General features: G+C 41.9%; 1 protein-coding gene across 5 annotated transcripts in view; it reads right to left on the bottom strand.

Annotated features, from left to right (window-relative positions):
* slit2 (slit homolog 2 (Drosophila)) overlaps window positions 1–25,448 on the bottom strand; it is a 78,933-nt gene that overhangs the window by 6,241 nt on the left and 47,244 nt on the right. For 3 of the 5 annotated variants that reach the window (XM_029498788.1, XM_029498870.1, XM_029498706.1), the window contains 24 exons: window positions 23,132–23,203; window positions 22,148–22,219; window positions 21,239–21,310; window positions 20,837–21,000; window positions 20,219–20,357; window positions 18,533–18,604; window positions 18,284–18,355; window positions 15,053–15,124; window positions 14,635–14,778; window positions 12,621–12,784; window positions 9,326–9,476; window positions 9,146–9,220; window positions 8,724–8,867; window positions 8,471–8,614; window positions 8,202–8,368; window positions 7,962–8,094; window positions 6,945–7,013; window positions 6,548–6,619; window positions 6,116–6,187; window positions 5,940–6,011; window positions 4,344–4,507; window positions 2,923–3,047; window positions 2,430–2,527; window positions 765–904 (listed from right to left, as the gene is read on the bottom strand). In XM_029498788.1, the coding sequence (XP_029354648.1) occupies window positions 765–904; window positions 2,430–2,527; window positions 2,923–3,047; window positions 4,344–4,507; window positions 5,940–6,011; window positions 6,116–6,187; window positions 6,548–6,619; window positions 6,945–7,013; window positions 7,962–8,094; window positions 8,202–8,368; window positions 8,471–8,614; window positions 8,724–8,867; window positions 9,146–9,220; window positions 9,326–9,476; window positions 12,621–12,784; window positions 14,635–14,778; window positions 15,053–15,124; window positions 18,284–18,355; window positions 18,533–18,604; window positions 20,219–20,357; window positions 20,837–21,000; window positions 21,239–21,310; window positions 22,148–22,219; window positions 23,132–23,203 (2,669 nt within the window). Of the gene's footprint in view, window positions 1–764; window positions 905–2,429; window positions 2,528–2,922; window positions 3,048–4,343; window positions 4,508–5,939; window positions 6,012–6,115; window positions 6,188–6,547; window positions 6,620–6,944; window positions 7,014–7,961; window positions 8,095–8,201; window positions 8,369–8,470; window positions 8,615–8,723; window positions 8,868–9,145; window positions 9,221–9,325; window positions 9,477–12,298; window positions 12,323–12,620; window positions 12,785–14,634; window positions 14,779–15,052; window positions 15,125–18,283; window positions 18,356–18,532; window positions 18,605–20,218; window positions 20,358–20,661; window positions 20,674–20,836; window positions 21,001–21,238; window positions 21,311–22,147; window positions 22,220–23,131; window positions 23,204–25,448 lie in introns of all 5 variants that reach the window. The other 2 variants (XM_029499034.1, XM_029498952.1) reach the window with 2 other exon arrangements.

Below are 25,448 nucleotides of genomic sequence, written 5' to 3'. Positions count from 1 at the left end.
CAGACAAAACAAGTAGCAACAGACCAGAGTTAGTCAGGAAAAATAGGATTTACCTGCAGTTCATTATTAAAAAAAAAGGTCTTCCCTATCAGTGTATGTAAATTTCAGCAGACACATCAGAGCTACTAAACACAGTTTGGTTCCATTCATGCCTGCTATTGATGGGACTCTTGGTCCTGTGGCTGGGATAAGTCTTTCGGACCAAAGATCAATGAGTGTCCAAAGAAAATACCTGGTTCTTGATGATAAGCAGCCAACGGTCCATAAAAAGTTAAAGTGGTCGTGAACATTCTCTAAAGAGTCCAGAAATCAGTAGTGAAGGAACTGAAAACTCAATCGATTAGTCTTAAATAGACTTCTGGAGATAATGAAGATAATGTGCAATTCACCTTTTCAAATCAGTGCTTCTCAAATGGAAATTAACTCCCATCTAAATTCTGGATCAATTTCAGATGAGGCCAATCAATAATATTGAATTTACTTCACCTGGATGACCTCCTTTGACTGCCTTCCGCTACATGGTGACAACAGCTCAATTGTGTTTTTATGAAATTTTCACGGTGAGGCACTTTAACTTTCTTTTTTAAGAGATTGTGTCATACAAATAACCTTCAGTACTTAGACAAATCCACTTAGTCAAGATGACGCACAAAACATGCTGAGTCAGAAAGTAAGTTGAAATAATTGAAACTAGAGGCAGTCTGACAAAATAAAAGCCCCCCCCCCCCGCCGCCGCCTCCTAATTCTCCATTCACGTGTCTTACCTGTGAATTCTGGAGAGCACATGCAGGTGTAGTTGTTGATTCCATCCACACAGGTCGAATTGTTCTCACAGTCGTTGTCCTCACAGTCATCGATGTTGATCTCACACGCATCACCTTCGAAACCCTCCGGACACACACACCTGAGACATACACACACGAGGAGGGACAAAACACATGTTGGGCTACATACTGAATACTGAAATCTACGAAACACACACACACGCACGCACACGCGCGCTATCCATGTGCAGCTGTTAACAGCAGTGTCAGCCCTATCTACATATTCCCAGAAGAGAGTCATTACTCTGTTAATGTGAGCGTGACTCAACTCTGTAACTATTACTCAGGTTTATTACTGTGCGCGTACACACACACACACACAGCCGATCCTTGCTGTATTTTTGGGGATGCGTCACTGAGATAACATCCCCTCATACAGCCATTTAATCTTGTGCCTTCCAGGAATTTTATCCTCAAAAGATGTCATACACAATAGTATTGTAGATTCCTGTTTTTTAGATCCAACAAATATGGTAAAATATGGCCACACATACACACACAGACACACACACACACACACACACACACAGATATAGGGCTCTTATGCAGCGCGCACTCAAGAGGATGAATATCTCATTATATAGTCGACGACAGCTCTTCACAAAGAATATTCCATCCCCTTCCAGGGGTGAAGGAAAAGATCGCAAGCAATCATACAGAATGTACAGAGAGAGAAAAAAGAAAAAGTAACAGAAGAGACAGAGTGAAAGAGGAGGAGCTGTGATCTTTGGCCCGTTTAATTGTCTTTGTGGGTGGTTAAAATCTGCCTGGAATGAACAGCCAAGCATTAGACACCCTCCTGTTGATATCAAATAGCCTAATGAAGAGGAAGCCATTCTCACAGTGGGGCCATCCAGCTCAGAGACACTGAAGACAAAATTGCTCCCCTGAGACAAATACCTCCTGTAAATTCATTTCCATCTGTCATTAGTGGCGCAGCATCCTAGATGGAGTTATCTGCTGATGGTCCACTGATCGCCTGCTGTGTCTGATACTGTGATCTTAATAATCAGGCCCTGATACTTTAGGATTCACCTTGTCTTTATGTAATCATATTCACGTGTGTATACGTTTCATTTTCGGTTTAAATACAGGAATTGGACCGGATCTTTTTGCAGCCACCATTTCTTTCTATAAAGACTAATCATTTGTCTACCAGCTTGAAGATGTGAGACTGCTGCAGCAACAATCAACCAAAATTCTGTTTAGCCAGGATAGAAGAGTCAAAGCGTGTGAGTGTGAATGTGACGTTTTACAGTCGTATAGAGCTGCTCATTTACTCCACTTTAACCGCTTCACCCTAATACATGTGTGTAGATATAGTTATGCAAAGAAATTGAAAAACTGTATTTTGAATTCTTGCCATCATTGCCAAATTGTATTTGTTTACATGGGTAAGATTTCTGACTTTGCCCTTAGCTTGCACTTTAGGCTTTCTGTTGTCTGTTTTGTCAGACACAGGAAACATTATGCAACAGATTTCACAGATAATACTACAAGTTCACTCATATTCATTGGAACCGTAAAAAATATATTAAACCACGAATTGTTTAACAAAAGCCATTTAACTATAATGATAATTAAATGAAAAATTAACTGCCTTACCAAAAGTTGCTTCCTTCTCCTTCCTTCAGGTGACATGTTCCCCCATTTTGGCACGGGTTACCAATACAGGCGTGAATGGGCTCCTCACAGTTTTGGCCCTACACACACAAACACACACACACACACACCAACCAATACAACCACTTTCAGAGCTTTTGAAGGACAACAGCTTCTTACTGTTGCTGCCATTTATCTGTATCTGTTGTGTCCAAGATAACATTATTTCACCCTCTGGATATTTGAAAACTCTATCGACAGTGAACATCAAAAAACATTTTTGTGAGGCCCATGTTGGAAGAAATTGTGTTTGTGCGTGTAAGTATATGCGTATGGAAAGTCAAAACAGTCCTGACAACAGACAGACCCAAAAGTAACATTAAAGATTGACAGCATCTATAGATTGCAGGTGTTCATTTGTGGACTTAAAAAAACCTTAACAAAGGTTTGTGGTTAGAAAAGACGCGGCCCTTTTGGTGTACTATAGGGTGTGTACCTTAAATCCATAGGGGCAGGTGCAGCGGTAGTAGTGCACAGGGTCATTGGAACAGGTGCCGTCATTCTTGCAGGGGCTGGACAGGCACGGCTCACATTTAGCCTGGATACTCAAATCCACTGGGCCTGTGCATTGACACACCAACCCACACACACACAAAGAGAACATACACAACAGAGACACCTCTGGTTTTTATTTGGACCTCTGTGTCTAATCCGTCAGAATACACAGGTCTGCAAAGACTTGGACAGCTGTACATTGTCAGGGCCCTGCAGAAATCCCACATCCTCAGAACTGTTCTTCTGAAGTGTTTCTGCATGACAGGGGGTTGTCCCCCTTCTTGCTACGTGTGTTTTTAACAACTCAATTTGTCTCAATAAAATACTGCCGACCATGATACATTGGCAATATGGTGGAGTTTGAATAATATATGGCCAATATGAGTAAATGAAAGCGGGGTTGGGGGGTCTTTACAGCATCATTAGGTAAGACAATACTTTACAATACTTCACGAAGGTCACATGAAAGAGCTGAAGAGATGTTTTTGCACTATAAATGATAATATAATAGATTTTTTTTTGCAGGACCATGGCATGTACAAACAGAGAGACAGACATATCCCCAGCTCTGCTTTCTACATCAACATTTAATTGGAGGGCACATGATGCTGGTCAGAACATGAGGACAGGTCAGGGTCCAAAGGATAAGAAAAACTGGGCTGGGACTGTGTCGGGGGTTGAGGGGGCTGGGAAAGGTGACTGAGGTGGAAGTACTGGTATATGATTGACTACTTTACCTGGCACCAGAAAACCACAAGGCCCCGGGACTTCTACAGTGTGTCAGTTAGATTAGGTTAAAAATAGGTTTTAGTCATGTATTCAGGGATAATGTGAGAATAATGTCAAACGTTAGTAACATTTTGTAATATTGCAGCCAAGATAATTATCACAAGAGAAATCATTGGATTGTAGGGGTTGATATAAATTTGAATATCAACATTTAGTACGAGCCCTAACTCCCCCTAGCCGTAGCACTCGCCCCTAACTCCATAAGTGACAATCTTTAGCTCATCTGAGTAATTTAACGTATATATTATAGAATATTATCCTATTTCTTAAATTAAACCAAATACATTTTCTAGAATTACACATAAACAAAAAAAAATATCTATAATTTGCATGAAAGGCTAACATTTTACAAATACATTTACAAATGGCAACTTGTGGTCTCCTCTTGGATTCACTGAGTGTCCCAAAATTTGTCTTCAGTTTGTTGGCTGTATGTAATTCTGCTCTGCTTGTTGTGTAGGTTTTTGTTTTCGGACAGTAAAGCAAAGTGTACCCTTCACATACATGTGTGTCGTGATCATACCTGCCAGTATGTGCGTGTGTTCCTGTGTTGCTGTATGACAGCGTGTTTACCTGTGCAGGTGAACTTCTTGGAAGGCGTGGTGAGCAGTAATTTGTCGGTCATGTCGCCAGGCCCAGCACAGCGGGCTATACCAGGTTCCTTGTAGCCACTCTTCACCCAGTCTGACAGCCACTGCATGTGGCAGTCACAGTACAGTGGGTTGGCACCCAGAGCCCTGGCAACCAGAGTGACAGCTATGTTCAGATATTGGAGGAGTCAGTCGCTTTAGCCTCGGAGTAATTTTTTTTTTTTCCCAGATCAGTTTCACTCAAGAAGAGAGCCAGAACAAAGGAAAATGGGTCACTACCTGAATACTATCAGTGTTTAATCAACTGTAAAACTGCAGTGTGTTTCTGCCACTAATAACTGTAACTCAGCGAGACAAGAGGGAGCATCTGTGTCACACTGACGGTAGTTTTATTTTTAGGTTGTGTTTCTCAAACTTAACACACTTCCCATAAACTAAACCACACATTTCATTTCCCAAATTATTGCTGATGTTCTAAAGCTCTATATAAATCAAATATCAGTAATTTTGCAGGAACTGCTAGAGGATTGTGTTAAGTCAGAAAATTAGTAAGCTGCTTCATTCATACTTCACAGTGAAAGATCCATCAGCTTGGTGATTATCTGTCTAATTATCAGTCACATTGCCCAGCACCTGGCTTATGCTGCGAGGTTTTCGGTGTCATGATGTGATCAAATTCTACCTGGTCAATGTTGTACAGTTAAATTTTATCAGCGTTCACGTTTGTGCTTCTTATCGGGGACTAGTTTTCTCAGCCTTCAGTTCTTCATGCCTTGCAGTGACCTCAGCCTCTCCTACTGGTCTGAGCTGTGACACAACGTACTTTGTTTCTTTTTGTTAAGTGGTTTTATGTAAATGCAGTGGTCAGAAAGGAAGTGCCAATCAAAATCACAGACTGTAGAATAATAGAGTCCATTTCTGTGGTCTGCAAGTTTTATATAAAAAAACAAAAAAAACCACTGTCCATTATGTTGATCCCTGAGTTGTTGGCACTCTCTCTTCAGCATGTAACTAAGATTATCCTCGTCTGGGACACTATGCCAAAGGACAGCATCAGTAAACTGAAGTGAGAGAGACAAAAGTAATCCTGCTTTCTCTCATTCTCTCAGGATGTAATTATTCTAGTTATTATTATTATTTTTTTTTTTACAAAGTATGTTTCTAATTGGACTGTTGTTTCATGGCTTGAAGACATTCAGAATGTCTCTCCTCTGCTCAAGTGTTTCACATTGTAAAAGCCTTCTCGCAAAAAAAAAAAGGAAAAAAAAGAAATTTATCTAGCAAACAACTAAAACTAAAAGTTTTGCTTTCGCAGCAACAATTATTGGAGTACTACATAGAAGAGGAAAGTACATAAGCATCCCACTATGCACACCCTTTAATTTCAATATCATTATTTGTTACCTTAGAAAAAGCAGAGATATATTTAGGATAAGGAGTAAACTCGTAGCGTAAAGTCCATTAAATCGAAGGCAAGAAACCAGAGGAGGCTGTAGAAGTTGCTTGTGATCATTATCTGTTTTCAATGAAATTATTTGAAAGATATAAATAGCGGTGAGTGTGTTTATATGCTACTCACAGGTGGGAAAGCGACGACAGGTCTTTGAAGGCTCCTTCTGGTATCAGTGAGATGTCGTTACCATGAAGAGACCTTAGACAGTCCAAGGTGAAGGGGAGGAAAAGGAATTCTGAGTGTTAAAAGCCTGGGCGATATCTTAGCGCGAGTCTGAATCAAGACACAAGACAAATACTCACAGCAAGCGTAGAGACCTGAGTCCATCGAAGGCCCTCACTGGGATGCAGCGCAGACGGTTGTAGCTCAGGATTCTTTACACACAGAATAAAAATGTTTGCATGGAGCCAAAGGTAGAAATACTTTCAAGATATCTTCAGCCGCAGAACAGACCATGACCCTATTTATGACTACATTCCATTGAAAAAATAAGTCGAGCAGATGATTAAACATATTTCTCGGAGCAAAAGGCATCCATACATTTGGAAACACACACGCTTAAGCATACGCATGTCTCCCGAGCACAAACACCGAAACAGGCATTACAAAATACATTTTTTTCCCCTCCACTGATTTTTGAAGACCTGTGCTCTGGAACTAGAAAACAAACTGATTCAGTTGTTCTCCTCAGTCACAGTGAACCACACACATTGCTAATGTAAAGCCAGACTCACAGGGTAAGCAGCTCAGACATGTTACTGAGGCTGTGGTTGGACAACGTGCTGATCTGGTTGTTACTCAAGTCACTGGAAAGGAAACAGATACATAAAAACACACATGCATAACCAAATGCACATACGTGCCCGCGCGCACGCACACACACACACACACACACACACACACACACACCAAACCGGGTCACATCAAAAGTGATACAGCACAGAACTCTGACAAAATACCAGTCAGTTAGTTTTGGTCTCAAAAAGTGCAAAGACTGCAAGGAACGCCACGGCCAAGTCATGATCCTGATTTGAAGAGTGCCTGTGAAAAACTCTGACCTTCTGACCGCTGAATTGAAATCTGAGTGTGTGTGCATAGTTTGTCTGTTGAGGTAACGTGGGCGAGACTTACATGAGGGTTAGGTGTTTGTAATTGGAAAGCTCCACAGGAACCTGTGTGAAGTGATTACCATCCAGGTACCTAAGAGGCAGAAAGAACGAGACAGCAGGCCAGTAGAGCAAGAGATGGTTTGGAAACAAAAGAGAAATTAAGGAAGACGTGGAAGATGTGAGGAGGATTGAGAAAGAGAGGGGGAGAGATAAAATGAGAAGGGAGAAAATTAAGTTACTTAACCATGTGGGAAATTCCTCATCTCCAGCTATGTGAGCAGTCATTACTGCTGGAGCCATAATAAACACTGGAGTTTAATATCCCCACAGGCATCCTAATCGAGTATAGCCACCCTGTCTCGCTCACATGTACATACACACTCATGCTGCACTCAGATCCTATTTCCTTTGCTGTGTGACAATGTGCTATTAATACAGTGTATTAATTAAGTCTTTGTTAATATTGGAAGGAGCAAATTCCCCACAGGCGAAATAGTGAAATGATAGAAAACACCATCAAGTGCTTTTTCCCCCCGATGTTTAATTTAGAACTATAATTTCCTGATCATCAGGGATTTTATGCGTGTGCATGTGTGCGGTCTGAGTATTAAAAAAAAAAAAAGCAGTCTGCTTGCTTGTGTGTCTATGAAAATGTGCATTAATGTGGACTTTTTCACAAGTGGTCTGACGGACTGAGCAAATGTACCATCTCTCCTTTCTTTGTTTTGAAGATAGTTCACAAATGTCCTTCCTTTGAGTCTACACTGACACTTAGAGTCTGAACTGTTAACAAGGTCCACGAACAACCACAGCACCACAAATCCAATCTTGGTGATTTGAGCTATTTCTAACAGGCAGTAACTTTTTATACGCTTTTGATTAGTCGTGGATCTGTTTTAGTGACTTAAAAGAGAGTTCGAAACATGGTTTTCACAGGACACGCATGAGGTGTGAGGTACAGCAATGTACCATCTGAAAATCACCGTAATTGCTAAACCACTGAGGTTAATACTAGATGGTACGCTGGTCCTAAACTCACAGTTCAGTGGTCTCTTTGGGCAGGCCTTTGGGCAGTGTGGTGAGACCCTTGTTGCTGCAGCGCACAACAGTATCCAGACAGGAACACTCTGCTGGACACCTGAGTGCTGGAGAACAGCTGTTCTCATCATTGCCTGATCAGGATGAATGAGCAGAAAGATGGAAGAGCTCAGTGGAAAACAAATAGAACGTCTGTCAGGGCTGCGGGTTTTTCCATCTGTGAGCATTTGCCTCATCTTACCATCTTCACAGGCAAAGTCCTGGACAGCGACATCCTGGATCGGGATCTCTTTCAGAAAGTAAGGGCTCTGGCAGCGAGGGTTACCGGTCACGATACGTTTCCTCCTCAGCCAATCCCCGAGCCAAGCCAGGTGACAGTTACAGTTGAAGGGATTGGCCAGAAGGTTTCTAGAGAACACAAAGAGAGGATGAAAGTGCTCAGGGACACATTTGACCTGCTTATTGTTTTTTTTTCTGCATTTGAATGGCTGTTGTACTGTTTTCACTCACAATGTGGACAGAGAATGCAGAGTGTCGAAGGCCCCGGGGTTCATAGAGGTGATCTGATTGTCGTAGAGCGACAGGAGACGCACTGAGCTCAGCCCCACAAAGCTGCTGTTACTCACACAGCTGATCCGGTTACTTCTCAGCATACTATTCAGATGCGCGCGCACACACACACACACACACACACACAGAGGCACAAATGATTTAACGCAATGTTTATTTTTTACTGCATATTGTGTACTGTGCATGCACCCACAGTGTGCGGAGGCCGCTCAAGCCCTTCAGCATGCGGTGGTGTATGTTCTCCAGTCTGTTGGATGTCAGGATCAGCTCATTGACTCCTGAGGCTCCTTCAAACGTCCCCTCTTCTATGTCAGTGATACGGTTATTACTCAGGTTACTACAAGGAGCAGGAAGATGGAAGGGAGAGAGGTAGAAAGAATGAAAACCATGAAAACAAAAGAGAAGAAAGATGTAGAGAGGACAAGAGGAGGACAAAGGAGGCAAGAGGGAATTCAGCAGAGACGGGGTGAATATTAAAGAGGGAATAATGTGTATTGACAGACTCGTGGTTCACTTTCATGTCTGTTATTTGTACAACCGCAGCTTCTCTTGATCCGAGTCTGACTTTCTCACAGCCACATGTGTTCTGCTACATTTAAAACATATCTGACTCACATCTTCCTCAGCTGAGGTAACTTTTTGAAGATCCCTGTCGCCTCCAGCACAGTGAATTCATTGTTGTTGAGACGTCTGAGACAAGAGAAAAGAAAAATTGCTCAGAGACAAAAGGCAACAGAGACGATGGAGGGTTATGCAAAGGTACGTACTGCGCTAGTCCAACCCAGCATGACTTACAGTTCAGCGGTGTATTGAGGAATGTGATCGGGTATTTTGGCGAGTTTCTGGTTGGAGCAGTCGACTGTAGTGCCTTCACAGCGACACTTCTCAGGGCAGGCCAAGTCAGCGAAGCAGTCACCTCCTAGCTTGCTGCGGTAATCTTCGGTACCTGATTATAATCACAACCACAGCGTCACTGAACCGCCTTCACCTCGAACGGGTTGAACTCTAGAGTTTACTGGCACTGGTTCCAACTCAAACTCTGCAAATAGCCAAGGTGAAGAATGTGTTGCAATGGAAGAGTTTTGAGACTTTGCAGAGCGGCTGTGCTGCTTTTGTTTAGAGTGGTTATTGTCAACGTGAACCAAAGAAAGACATTGCTAATTATGATCATATGCAACATTACTCATGACCGTTAGGCGCCAAGTCAAGAAGAAAACTGTCTCGATCAAGACACGTATACAGGCACACACGCACACACAGTACAAGTACAAACAGACTGTTCTGTCCATTCAGAATACAAAGCAGCAACTGTTAGTGTTAGAGGCCACAACACAAACAAAACTGCATCGAAATTTTAATCATAGCCAGCCATCTATTACACTGTATGCCCACAAAATCCTCCCGCTCTCTCTCATATGGACACACACACACACACACACACCCACCCACACACAGACTGAGGTTGCCGGGGGACAACAGGAGATTGCTGTCTCTTGGCCATGCTGTAGGGTGTTGCAGGGCCGTTCCATGGTGCTTGACAGAACCATGTTCCACTATAGGAACCTGGCAGCCACATGGTTAGATCAAGCACAAAGGAACAACCTGCTGACTGACTGCTCCTCCGCTGGAACACGGGGATGGGAAGGAGAGAGGGAAGGGAGGAGGAAAGGAGGATGTAGGAAGGAGAGGACAGGTGAGGTTCAGATGGATGGCTAGAGGACAGAATGAAAATGACAGAAAAAAAGATGTAGGGAGAGAGAGGAAGAGGAGAAAAGGAGGGAAATGAGAGGAAAAAAGATTATCAGAAGGAGAAGACAAACAAGAGGAAACAATCAGCGGAAGAGAAACAAAGAGATGAGCAGGAACAGAAAAAGAGAGGAGGGCACAGGAAAGGAGAGGATATGAAGAGGAAGCCGGAAAACAGGACTACCTAGCTTCCGTAAATGTATCACTTGGAATGAAGAGCGAGGGGGAGAGCAGCGAGTGGAAAGGATAAGATCAGACAGATGGGAGAAGTACAGGAAAGGGATTAAGAAAAAAACAGGAGGGAGGGAAAAAGGAAGACTCGAACATCGAAAGACGACATCTAAACTCACAGACAGACAAATCACAGGAGAGCAGGAGCAGTGGGAGGAGAGTTACAGCAGCACTGAAGGCAAGAGAAGCCCTGACTTCTAGAAATACCCCCCACCCACATGCGCGCGCGCACACACACACACACACACACACACACACACACACATACAGATATAGAGACCAATGTAACTTCACGTGTTCAAATGTCATGAGTATTCTTAACGGTGTTGGTTGACAGACAAGAGGAGTTACAGAGGGGTCAAAGGTCACCATGGTGGAAGTCAAAGGCCGGCTCAGGGATGAGAGGTGAGGGACTCAAGAGTTGGTTGTAGGTGTTTTTGTGTGTGTGTGTGTGTGTGTGTGTGTGTGTGTTACTTACATGGTGTTACATGGTGTACTCCTGAGTGTGTGAGAGAGGCAGTAGGAGAGAGGAGAAGGGAGTTGACCCGTTTATTAGAACAGGAGAGAAAAGCTGATGGAAAACTGAGAAGAATAACTGCAATTTTTTGTGTCTTGTCCTGAGGCAGTGATTCATTTAAAGAGGTAATGACTCGTGAATAGTGAGAATCGTGCTGGCATAACATGACACAGGGTGGACGCTTTCATCCGACACACATCCCAGCCTCGTTGGCTTCAAGCACGGCTGATTCAAGTTTGGTTTTAGGGCTAGATGGCAAAAAGCACACATGGCCACGTTAAATCACAAGTAGAGATAAAGAAATAAAAAAGAAATCCAGTTCTATTGAAAAGGAAGTGCAAGTTGGCTATTTTGTTTTACACATTTTCTGTGACATCTATCACTTCAGCAGGTTCGATTTAAAGATTTGGTCGGAGTGCTAAAACTGCGAGTACAGATATATGAGATAGGACGTGAAATAATGCCCCATATATTATTAGATGTATTGATCTAAAGCATAATACCAAGGTTGTCCTACAGAATAAAACATGTTTATTCAAGTTTTCAGCTGCAAGTGTTCTTTAATTATTCAGCTTTGGCCCATATGTGGTATAGGGGCACTGAAACCTCGTCCCCCCGGTGAGCTTCAGAGTTAATGATTGTAGTGGGTACACACACACACACACACACACACACACACACACACGTCTCCTCTGTGTACTGCCGTGGTAATGAATCCCTTTAGCGCTGCTACTGATCTTGTATGCGTGTCTGATTTACATATTTCCCAGCACCCCTCTGAGCATGGTGACTGTGACCTTTTGATGTTCTGCGGTGGGCAAAACAGACACAGATGCACACGGACGCACGCTCATACATTAGCTATCATTACATGTGTTAAGAAGCAAGGAGGACTGGTATTAAATACGGTCCCTTTGATCACTCTGCCAATCTGCTCTTATTCATACAAAGCTTTGTGTGCAGTGCCATGCAGTTGACGGAGATCTGAGCTTATTAATTCAATAGTTTTTCTTCCTCTACCATCAAGGTTGTATTTATTAAAAAAAAAAAAAAAAACAGTGCAAGGACAAGAGTGATTATTTGAGGCCTGGTTAAACATAACGCATCATGATGTACTTTGATCATTCAGAAAACATCTCAGCATTCAAAAGGCATCAGTCAAAACAAGTTACTGCAAGTGACGAGTGTGCGTGTTTGCAGCTTTCGTGCACCGTGAATGACCAAAAATGATTTAACACACACACAGACACACATACATGCTCAGTGTACAATACCTGGGATGAAATACTGTTCTCTAGCTAATAGAGAGACAGAGAGAGTCAAATGAAAAACAACAAAAGAGCAAAACCTAGACTAGACAAATGTGTGTGTCTATGCTATATATGACGAGGGTTGTGGTTAGTAAAGAGGCAGAGAGGCTGAGGGAAAATCCCAGCAGGAAGACACAGGGTGAAAACACAGGAGAGGACAGTTTATCTGTGTCTGCATGTTTGGATAAGATAATGAAAAGAATCAGTCTGTACAAATATACATATTTACTACATATAACTTTCTATGCGTGTTTATAGTGTTGTGTGCGTGTGTGTGCGTTCATACCGGAGCAGCGGAACTTCTTGCTTTTGATTTGTCCGATTCGTTTGTTGGCGAGTCGTCGCGGGCTGGTGCAGCGAGCACCACTTGTCTCGATGGGATTGTCCTGCAGGTAGTCAGCCAGCCACTTCAGATGGCAGTCACATATAAATGGGTTCTGGGCTAAGTGACTGTTCCCGCACACATCCATCGCACGGACACACAAAACACGAAAAAAACAGATGTTAGGTAAGTATATATTTGCAAACGTGCTGCGTTTCCTCAGTTTAAATAACTTCTGACTGGTTCCCTGCTGTTTTCCAAGACTTCCTGAACTCCAAGTCTGTTCAAGTAAAAAACAAAAAACCAAAAAACCGAAAAATTGTTTCTATTTTAATGACACCAAAAAGTAAAAATTTTTATTATTTCATGAAGCTAAAACTAAATTGTCAGCTATAATGAAACAAAACAGCACTATTTCAAAGAATTTAGTTTTTGAATGCGTATAAAATCTCTTTTATATACTTGTTTGTGTGATATATGCTGCTTGCTCATATGTATAAAGTTTGCCTCTGCACACTTGATGTGAGCTTCTACAAAGTTTTAATACTTTAAAAAGGGACTTAATCAGATCTAAATACGGCCAGAAAGCAATAACCTGGCTATATTTAGCTGCTGGTAGCATAGCAACTATATTTCTGCTTCTGCCATGGGAGCTTTACATTTTGTTAACAGGTAGCTCACAAGTAAAAGAGACTGATCCAGCAATTAATTAGATTATAAATAGCGAACAATATACAAAATATTATTAAAACCATAACAGGCCAGAAATTATGTTGAGGTAATTGCTGAGCAACTGCAATTACTTGTAACTTACTTTAATTATACAATCCAACTTCATCAAAGGTGCAGTTGAACGATTCTTTTAATCCTCTGAACCCACGCATCCATCTCTCAATACCATTTTCTAACAGGAGTCAATTTATTATACCTTAATATCCTGCAATTAAACTCTGGATAGTATAAGATGAAAGCTCTTATGCGTGAACCTCTTTTGTATTTAATAGGTATATTGTGGTTGAGCGAGCGGACAGCCGCTGTTTCAACAGAAATCTGCTGCCCATTCAGCAGCGAGCTTTGCCCCGATTGCTGCATGGCTCTCTGGAGGTGTGGACCTCAGCTGTGTGTAGCCATGCTGCTTGCTTCCTTTTTGAAACTAATATTGTCATTGTTGTTTGCTTTTGTTTGACCACAGCGTAATTATTGTCTCCATGGTGAGAATAAACTAACCAAGTTGTTTTTGCTCCAAAACTACCAAAACCTGGCTGTTCCATGAGGGTAGCTGTGCTTTTATTATTGTTACTATGACAAACAAGGTCCAGTATTGCACCACCATTGTACTTTACTGTAACCAAGACCATTTTTCTCCTGAGGAACAACTGATGACTAACTTATCCAGTCACATAATGAGGGTGAGAAGACAAACACCTTTGTATTGAAACCATTAGCCTGACCACAAAATCTTAAGAGGTGAACTTTGTCAACCTGGTTTCAGTTAGATGAAGACTTATAATTTCACTTGGAATGGTAAATGGAAACAGTCATCCTTGAACATAATCCCTGCGTGTTTTACATTATTGTTGTGTATTATTGGAGATAAATAATGAAATGAACTGGAGCTATAGTTACTGCATCTGCCCAGATCAACATACTGCAGGTTAGAACAAGACTTTTTTTTTTTTTTTTTTTTTTTTTCAGCCAGGAAAAAGTCTTGATAGTGTTGAAATGGGTTTATATAAGGTCCCACAATGATGAAAATTGTGCAATAAAAAAAAAATAAAAATAAATAAATCTGTGTAAAACGTAGCATTTAAAACAAGTAGTTATTCTAATTTTCATTCAGGTATTCAGAAAAATAATTAGGTGGTTACATATTTTCTGGTGTTGTGTCATGATAAGGGCCAGCTACCAGTCAAAATTTCACTGCTTATTATTTACCACTAACAGTCAAGCCTGTGTGTGTGTGTGAGTGATGACATACAGTGTTTGTATGGCTCTTAGTGATGAGAAGGTTCCCTTGGCGATAGTCTGGAGCTTGTTGTCATAAAGTGAGAGCAGATTGAGGTTGTGGAGGTCTTGAAATGCATCCACCCGCAGACATGCAATCTTATTAGCATTCAGCAACCTGAAAGAAAAAGTCAGAGCAAGAGATAGAAAGAGAGAGAGAGCACGGGAGTGAGAGATGAAGGATAACGCCTTTTCCTGTTATTATTCCTCGATGAGTGTTTCAAATGTTACAGGTCAGCGATGATGACTTTTAATCATGATGTCTTCACTCTGATGACAATGTTTTAGCTAAGCACTGTTCAGCAGAATCTCAATGAGCTGCCGATGTCAGCTCTTAAGTTGGTGTGTGTGTGTGTGTGTGTGTGTGTGTGTGTGTGTGTGTTTCTACTCACAATAACTGCAGTGAAAACAGACCCTCAAACAGTCCTTTGGAAATCTCAGTGATCTTGTTCCCATACAGTACCCTTTGGAGAAGAAACACAGCATTAATAATGGATGAATAAGACCACCCATATTGTTTATTAATACCATGTTGTCTTAAAAAGTTCCAAGAAAAACAATGTTTGCTGGGAAGGGAAATAAGAAAATACATTTCTTTAGACGTCCAAAAATGGGGCTTTTATGTGTTGACAGAACGAGTGACAGATTCATTCACTCAAGTCATGTTGAAATAGACATTTATTATTTCATAATAAATAATCATGAATCACCAGTTAATGAATTGTTTTTGCTGACAGTTCATATGATTTATATGTTTTGGAAAATCGGTAAGAATAAGATTTGCAATAAATGTTGTGGGGAAAGAAAACTGTAAATTCTCGCTGTTGTGGAGTGAAATTATACAGTCGGGGGTTAAAGTGGGAAAAAAAAAAAAGTAAAAATACAAGCATATCAAGTTCAGAATTCAAACAAATGTAATTACTTTCCACACCGGCATATACAAATATGTCTCATGATAAAAGTAGTAATCATTTGCTGCTTATCTGATGTGACTTTCCTAAAGATGGGTGCGACCATTTTGATTCGATGCTTGAATGTTTCCAAATTGCATTAATGGGAGGTTTTACACTTTTTCCATTGCTGTCAGCATTGCCTGAGTACAGCATAACACTAAGCGTTTAGGACTTTTCTTCTTTACTGAACAGAGAGCAAACATCCAGAGAAAAACATCAAGTACATGATAAAGCCTTTATTCAAAGGTGATAAGACCCTCTTTGCTTTTTGGTTTCCAAGTAAGACACTAATAAAATGCTACCAGCACCTATACACTAATTCCGTCTGACAATGTGCCAACACCTGGCAGTATATCAAAACTCAAGACATAAGATATAACTCCCTGTGAGCACTTCTCTACACGTCTCAATGAAAAAAAAAAAACAACCTGACAGAAATCTGGCTGCGGCTCCAGGGTGAGGAATGTTCGCTGTTATCAGAGAAAAGCTTTTTTAGAAATACATCAGATTACATACGCAAACAGATCAAGGCTGAGACTGCCGCTGCCTTACCCAGCAAATACCTGAGAAGCAGCGCGTACACACACACACACACACACATCAGATCACATCATGCACATTATCAGTCATCTTTACGCTCCACGCTGAGTTGAGTTGTGTATGTAGGCAGTCTAAAGACATATGTTTTAGATTGGCTTTTATTTCAGTGTGCTGAGTGGCTGTCCCTGCGAGACCTGAGGTTAGGAAACACACGATGGGGGAGTGGACGCCTCATTTGTCTCGCTCTTGCACACATACACACCCACACACACAGCAAAAACACATGCACACATAGACTACGCTAACCAAGTACGGAACGCGTTTCGTAAAAACTAATTTTTGTTTTTCATGGACTGAACGTGTACAAAGAATCTTCTTGATGCGTTTCCAAAAACATTATGTACCCAGTTAAAAATCTACTTTGATGATAATCATAGTGCTGCTGTTGAGTGGCCAAAATACACAACTACCCAGAAAAATCATAAAATATATATTATGTGTATGGAGAGAGAGAGAGACAGAGAGAGGTAATAAATAGCGAGTAAGTAATATTAGAATATTAGTAGTTATTAATATTGCAGAATGTTAGTATGGTTGCAAATATCAAATAATCTCCAAGGTCTTATAGATCTTTGTTGTAAAACCGATTCAGGTTCCTGTAGGTTTCCATCTCATAACCACTGACTCTACAGTGCTGCTGCACATGCATGCCTTCAGGCCATGACTGCAAATTATTAGCCCCCCCCCCCTCCTCCAATGGCTTGTATTAGGAAAAAGGGGCAAATACACCTCTAAGGGAAACATCTAAGAAATGTATGGTATTATACTGACTTAATAACAATATGGAGTGTGAATTAAAAAAAAAATGCCAGTGCAAGTCTGTGTCCAACACTTGCAGGTCCTCTCTGGATCAAAATTGAGACTAAAATGAAAACTGGGCTTGCTGGGCTTATGAAAATAGAGCATTTAAGGTATGACAGTGGACCTCCAAAATGTCCCCTGAGCCACTGCTAGTTAGTTTCTATCTAAAGGGAGTGTGGGAGCACATCCACACACGGAGCATCACAAGATCAATGGCTAATTTCCATCCTTTCTTAACCAAACATACAGTGAACACACGGTGCAGTTTAATGTGAACACAGTACTGTGATGTGATGTGTCAGCATGAATGTGTGTCCCATTCTCTCTGTGGTGAATGTGTAATGAGGTGGCAAAAGCCTCCATTCAGCAATTCAGCATTTATGAATTATTGACTTTGGAGAGACGAGAACTTAATATAACTCCTTCATGAAATAACTCCTCGTCCCCTCACTCACTCTCTTGCTCCTGTTTCTGTCTCCCCCTGCAAAGCCTCACACGCAAAGCAGATGGTCCGACTGCAGATTCAAGCCAAAGAAAAAGCAGCCACAAGCAGGCCGCATCTAGAATATCTTTTAGAATTAAATTCTTGTTTCGAATAGTGCTGTCTTGGTCTTTGACATATGTTATCAACTTATACTTCAAATGAGAGGCTACATTGAAAAGATAAATCTTTTTTTTTTTCTCCCCCCCAAAGACATGGAATTCAAATGCATCTTCACATGTCAATATATTTAAGAAAAGAGAGAGAGAATACTTGGGTTTGCACTACAAAAAATATATCCCATAACACTAAGACTGTGGTCTGATTTGAAACATGTCCACGATGTATCTTAGGTGGCTCACACTCCTTCATGATTAGCTCATTTGAGACAGATGTTGCCAGGTTTGAACAGGCCCATAACAGTTTAAGTATCCAGGATTAGTGTTACACTTGCTCCCATGCAGTTAATCTGTCAGACCTGAGTGTGGTTTTCCTCAAGATAATCAGCTGTGCTAACATCTGTTTTTTGTTACGCAGGAAGACTTTACCTACTTTACTTTTGCATAAAATAAAATGGTTTAGATCATTTAGATTTAAAAAAAAAAAAAAATCTTTAAGATTTGTTGTTGTGGCTGTTTCTGCATCTTGTGCTTTTCATTTGCGTCGTCGTCGTGTTCATGGATCTCAGAAGAAGCATGTATAAGTGGTGACTAAAAGTACAAAAACAAGACGCATGTTCTAGTTTTTGGAGTGTGTGTGAGAAACACAACTTATCACGCAATACTCACAGAGAGTTCAAGGAGCGCAGGCCTTGGAAGGCATCTGAAGCGAGCTCTGATATCTGGTTGTTGCTCAAGTCTCTGTGAGAAATAGAGCAAAAAGAAACAGAGAGGAAAAGAACCACATACAGTCAATGAGGGAGAGAGACGTACAGTAAGCGAAACATGAAGGTCAACACAAGCCACAAACAGGATATTTTTTTTTTTTTCATGGATCACTGACATGGTGCACAATGCACCTATCTCTCATCTACTCACATCCTGCGCAGCTTCTTATAAGGAGAAAAAGCCCCAGCTGGGATCACCTTGATGGCGTTCTGCTCCAGTCGGCTGGAACCAAACATACATACAGACCATTGAGAAGAGACATTAACATTCCGCCTATCATAGAGCAGAGCTATCTGCGCTGTATCGTCGACCGCTGCTCTTTCCTGGGGCCTGTGGCTGAGCAGAACATTTCCAGATAAGGTGCTTTGATGTCCCATGCCAAAGTCTGTCACATTTCTCAGATCTTTTGCCCCCTTTAGCATGTGTACTGTGAAACACACACACACACCCGCCCACACACACACACACAAACACTCACAACTATCTGGGCAGTGTTCCATTAAGTGCCAGTCAGACTCTGCGTCAGTCAGGCCCAAACAAATCAAGTTGGGCCAGCAGAAAGAGAAAGAGAGGCAGAGGACAAACAAAAGAGAAAACAGACCCAAACAATGGTTCTCTAAACATTTCACATGTTCAGTCACTGTGACAAGAAAGGCGGTGGAACATGATTTGCAAACCAACCACTCGATTGCAAAACATTTCCCTAAGATGACTTTGTTTTTCATTTGCTGGTCTCGTCTGTTCTGGTCAACTCTAAAATGTTTGAGCCCAGTGTTTTACTGTACTGTAATATGGATTTTTATCTTCCAAGCCAAGTCTTGTCAAACAGCTGAAACAAGTGCAAGTCAAGTCTTCAGTTTTTCCATGGTGAGTCAAGTCTCTAAACAATGGGCATCTAAACATGGCCACGGCTAAGCCTTCAAAACTTTTCAAAGTAGATATCAAGTCAACTACCAAGCCAACCAATAAAAATTTGACCCCAATCGTAAAATCAACCAATCAACACTGTTCCAAGGCTCAGAGGATGTTTCAAGCCAAGTTTCAACAGCCTAACATCAAGACCAATCCTGACATGTAATGTTTTCAGTCTGATCATAAATCAGTCGACACCAGCGTAAGCCAAGACTGAGTCCAAGTCAAACACAGAAGAAACTGAGATGAGTAAGTCAAGTCTTTTTTATCGAAGCACGTTTGAGGTCGTAGGGAGGAGGAAACGTTACTGAGAACTCAGGTCAAAACATCGCAGTCAAACATTTCCAATTCCAAGCTTTGTTGCAAAAGTGTTATATAGTAGATATTCATTTGTGATTTGTGAGCTCTCACTTGACATTTAACATATGTTCACCAACGCCTGTCTGCATTTTTGCACTGACAGAGGTCTTGTCTTTACAACCGGGTCTCAGAGCTTTCTGGTCCAAGAACACCCGATTCAAAACTTAGACCATAGACCTTTCCTGTTTTGTCTTTTCACACAAGCTGACTCTGATCGTTCCTATTTTCCTGACGCCTCCTTTTAAATGGAGACATGATCTCTCTTGTCCTTGAAATTAAGCTTTAGATTCTTCATTCTTCCTCATCTTTTATCCCTTCATTATTTTCTTAAGCAGGGAGGAACTGCATGACCAGGCTTTCTCATTTCACAGATGTGTGGTTTCATTCTACTACAGTGAGAAAGAAGTCGTGAAACAGAAAGGCAGAAAGAGACAAAAAAGGAATTGGAGAGACGCAAACCCGAAAGAGCAAGAGAAATATCACTGCACAGAAGTGTGTGTGTGCAAGAGTAAATGGTTATGCAAGCCGCATAAAACAGGTGTGTGTGTTTGTGTAGTTCCTTACATTTCAGTAATGGTCTCGGGCAGGTTGGTGGGTATTTCCGTCAGTCCCTTTCCTCTGCAGTCCACAATGTTGTTACTGCAGGTGCAGGACTCTGGGCACTGTAACACACTGCAGGAGGAAGATGATGACGACTGGTGACCTACACGGAGACAGAGGGCCAGTATTATCGGTGGATAATAAGATATTCCTGGTGTAAATTACAGAGCTGTTGAAGCTGCCAGATTATTCAGTGAGGAAATTGAAATTGTGAAAGTAGCCAGTGGCTAGAAAATACTAGTGCGAGAGGGATCCTTGTCCCTAAAGCTGGTAGTGTCCTTGTCTATCAACAGTGTAGTGTAGTGGCTCTGTCTTTTGAAATACTCTAGAAAATGATCTGTACGTATTTCTGTAAATGCAGGACATGAGGTTGAAGCAAAGCGCAGCAATGGAAGATGACCACTTGCCTTCATCCCAATCTTGAAAAGCATGAGTGAAAGACAGTCAGAGAAGCAAGCAATAGAAAATAAAGCATGGTTTTGTCACTGTAAAACATCAAGCAGATGTAATGAAAGACAAGAAGCAGGCAACGGAGTGAATACTTCTGCACACACAGAGACACACAAACGTCTCTTAACCTACCTGTGCAGACAAACTCCTTCTTCTGCACCTCCGCCACGTTGTGCCCCCTCAAGTGTGGTGGGGCCATGCATTGCGTGTAAAGACCCAGACGGGGGCGTTGTCGCAGCCACTCTGACAGCCAGGCCACGTGACAGTCACACTGCAGGTTGTTGGAGTGCAGGCGACTGGGGGGGAAGGGAGGAGGGAGGAGGAGAGGAGGAGGAGGAGGGGGGGGAGGATGGGAGTATGCGGTGATCGGAGATAAGAGGGGGTCGACAAGTGGTGAGAACAGGTATATGTGAGGATGAGGGAAGCAGGAGCAGGGACAGGTCAATCAATTATACAACTGGGCACGGATGAGAAAAGCCCCCCCCCCTTCCCAGGGGTGGTAAAGTGTACAAAATACTCAGTGGTTCCACTTACAAGGTCCTGAGCTTCGGCATGTGGTTGAAACTGGCCACGGACAGTCGGCTGATATTGTTATTGTTAAGAGTGCTGAGGAGAGAAAAGGAGCTTTTTTGAAACCACAGCGTTGTTTGGTGCTGACACAGAGAAGTGACTTAGTCAGCACAGTGGGTGTCCAGGGGCTCAACTCAAGTGCTGGGTGTCATGCAATCTGTATGATAGGAGCTAAAAATTAACTCTGCTCAGAGGTTAAATCTGATTACATTAATATTTGAAAAAGCAGCGCCTGGTTAACTACAAAATAGTCTCTCACCACAACAGTGTAGCTACTTTCTAAACAGCTCCCTCCACATGACTTGTTCAGTTAAGATCGGATGAAGTTCCTGAAGCTTGTCGTCTTGTTTTTGTTAACCAATCAAAAATGGGCCTTTTTTAAATTCACAATTAGTGCCAACAAATTAAGGCCACAGTGAAGTTGACACGGCTTGTGGCTCGGCTCAGCATTCACACTACTTACTGAGTGTGTGGCAGACATCTTTGTCTGTATTTGTCTCATTGTGTCGCTGATTTTATAACTAATGACAAAACTCCCCATAGAAAATATTGGTTGATTCTGAAGCCACAGTCATCTGCATCTGCTTTGCATTGAAATGGAAACGAACATCTCTTTTTCAGAACATCAGCAGGCATTTTAGTGGAACAAGACTGAGCTCAGAAGAAGAGATGTTGGTACTGCTTCTGAATATAAGTATGCGTGTTCATTCATTTATTTATTTGTGAGAGAGGGTCCCAAACGGTGCACAGGCAATGCGGTGTTTTAAAGGTCAACACGGATATGAGCTGCACCGTACCCCACTGCTGTTAGCGCTCATCACTCACCAGCTCGTTGCAGCTGTTAGCAGGGTGACTGAATAAACAGGTACTCACAGCACTTCCAGGTCACGTAACGCTCGAAAAGCTCCATCCTCAATACAGCTGATGTGGTTGTAATCCAACTGGCTGCATACACACACACAGGGGAAAAAAAAAAAGAAATAGGGAAGCTGTAAAGTACAGTATATCTTCAGGTGAAAGTCAGACTAAGGCCGATGAAAATGCTTCAACTCCCCTGGCCAGAGTCAACAGCAACCTCCCTCTGTCTCCCTCAGTCAGTCCCTCTTTTGCTTTTCTGCCTCCTGATCTCTTTGTTCTTTTTAGATGTATTTCTAAATGTATTTGTCTCTGGCTCCATTCCCGTTTCTTGCTCTCTCCAATCTGACATCTCATTTGTATGCGCTGCTCTTTACCTCTTTACCCCTTCTCTCACTTTTCCCTCTCGCTCTCTCACTTTCTCAGAATTGCTTTGCTGAAACAATTTAATTAAGACATAAAGACAGTAAATCATGTGCTGTCATCCGCATGCTAATGTACACACACGCACTCGGGCACACACACACATACACACTTTGCGCTGCCCTTTTATAATTATTGCAAACCATTTAAAAAAATTATTTGATGTGGACAAAACCCAGGATGCAGCAAAATTATTAAAAAATCCATATTTATTGACGTACTGCTGGGCAATTAGTTTACCTACAAAATGGCCAACAATTATCTTCAATCATCAAAACTATGGCTGAGGCAAAACAAAGAAAGAAAACACCAAAGATGCAAGTGATGTGAATACACACACAGACACACACACATAATTGCTAACGAGCAGCAGTGCCAGTCAATACACCAGGCAGGAGGCACATGACATTTAACACAATTAAAAATTGATGCACAGGCACATGGGGGTTGTGCACATTTGCAAACAGGTGAAAACAAGGGAAAGATATGAATGCGCATACACACAAATGTGTGCATGCGAAAACATACACACATGCACACGCATGCACACACAGAGGGTGTTGCCAAAGCACTACTTACAGATTCTTGATCTCCACAGCTCCTCTGAAGGCTTTCCTAGGAACCCCCTGAATCTGGTTCTCGCTGAGATCACTGGACAAAGAAAGAGAGAGAGAGATGTAGAGTGGAAGAGTGGAAAGAGAAATAAGGTGACAGAGAGTTAAGCTTTTGCAGGAAAAGTACTTGATGTAATCTCCAAAATGCACTGAGGGAACTTCAGAGCGAGACAGATCATCTGCAAAATTGAGTTCTTTGCACACAGAGCACTCCACCGCTAAATATAATCAGCTGTCTCTATTCATCCCTGAGTGACACAAAAAAACGCTCCTCCGACAAGTGTCCACGTATCTCCAGCCTGATGCAATTCAATTGTCTGCTTTGAACATCCACTCAAGTCAAGTATAAGAGGCTCAAACAACCTGTAGGGGGCACTGGTGACCTCCACTTCCCTCAGAGGTTTCTGCACCTCCTCTCATCACTCCCACTCATCTCTCCCTCGCCCCCACCACACACCCCCGTCTGCTTTTAAGGACTGAGTGATGGATGTGTATGCCAGAGCACTGGGGTTTACGGAGATTTCATTTTCAACCACTTTAACTAAGCAAGTGCTTGAAATACAAAAAAATTAAATAAATAAATAAATAAAAAAAAAAAACAAAACACGCACGCACATACACACACATATGCAGAAATGTATGCTAATGCATGTTACTGCACACACGCATTGACATACTTGAACAGGTGTCTCACATAGACGAAATCTGCCTGTAGCCAAGTGAAACATGTTATCAGTGGTTGGAAAAGCAATTTGATTCAGTGAAGGGCACGTGGGTGCTGAAGGATTAGGCACAAGGCAAAACTCAGCTTTCTGGTGAGTCAAGACGTTCAGCTACTTGATAGTCGTGTTCTGTGTGTGTGTGTGTGTGTGTGTGTATGTGCGTGCTTTCCGCCACCAATATAGACCAAGAATCCAGACAGACTATTTGACCTTTCACCCTTGACCTTCCAGCTCCTGACCCCAACTGCGGCGCTGCGACCTCCACTGTGCTAATCGGCTAATGGCTAATGCCCAGCCACATTCCTTGCATGCCTGTGGCTGTGATTGCTTTTGTAATCAGGCAACAGGTAGCATCCATTGCCTGCGCTTCAATTACCTTGCAGAACCTCAATGTCCAGTTGAAATGGCAAAACAGTTGTTTTCCAATCTGGTGCACGGCTCTTTGCCTTACAGTCAAAGCAGCCAAGCTGTGAAAGTTTGAAGGGCGAAGTAATTGTTTGTTGCAGCTCCAGTAAAATCTGTTCACTGGTTCTGTTTTCCAATGCTCCTCCATCTGGTTTATGTCCACAGTGCAACATAAGCAAAAGGTGAATTCAAACTGAATAAACAAACCAACCAATAAGGCTAAATCAGTCAATTAGTAAAACATTTTAACGCACACATACTGTATATATGCAGGCGCCTGCGAATGGAACAGGAATAAGTTCACTTCAAGTCATTAGACTTTACAGAGCAATATGAAAAAGGCTTTGCCACAGTTTTTTTTGATACATGCAAAACAAATAAACGTCTGCATCTCCACATGCACAGCACACACAAACACTGCTGGTCTGAATCAAGTAAAGTGAATCCTGATACTGTTTTTACAGGACCAGGGGGGTTTGGAAAGCAGCTGTGCTCTTTTAACCGCTGGAACTCCAAAACCAAACAAATACTCTTAGAGTGCTCCTTAACCACACACACACACCATCATAAAGGTAACTTCCACTTACACACAGGTTGCATGAATTACAACTGCTTATCAGACATAGAAATCAGTAAAAACTTGTTAATGTGTCAGATGCGAGGAGCTGACAGTTTGACAGTTTGTATATCTACATTTTAAGCTGCACACAAACCTCACAGTAATCAACAGTACACAACTAACTCTAACCTTGGATAGAGTGTGTTTACCCACACACTTGACATGTCCACTTGAGAACATAGAGCGCACACACTGCTCTGATGCAATTATAGTCCTTCAGCTAGCATGCAGAGTTGTGTATAAAAATGTGTGTGTGATGGTGAGTCTGATTGTCTCACCTAAACATTCATCTTTTGAAGTACTGAGATGATGGGAAATTGATTTTTCATGTCCCTCTGTCTGTGTGCTCTACAACAAGCAAGCCAGTGTGCACACATACACGCAGACATGTGATTGGCAGTTTGGGTTAGTGTGGGGCTGTTAAGGAAGTGCAGGAGGCCACTCTAAACCCTATTCATCACTCAGACCACCACAGAGAGGGAGTCATTGAGAGAGCGAGACAGCAGCTGAACATTAAGTTTTACCCCAATGAGGAA

The sequence above is a fragment of the Echeneis naucrates genome, chromosome 1, assembly GCF_900963305.1.
Source record: "Echeneis naucrates chromosome 1, fEcheNa1.1, whole genome shotgun sequence".
Lineage (NCBI taxonomy): Eukaryota > Metazoa > Chordata > Actinopteri > Carangiformes > Echeneidae > Echeneis > Echeneis naucrates.
Note: the sequence above shows the minus strand (reverse complement) of the source record. Positions and strands in the feature narration are given on the sequence as shown.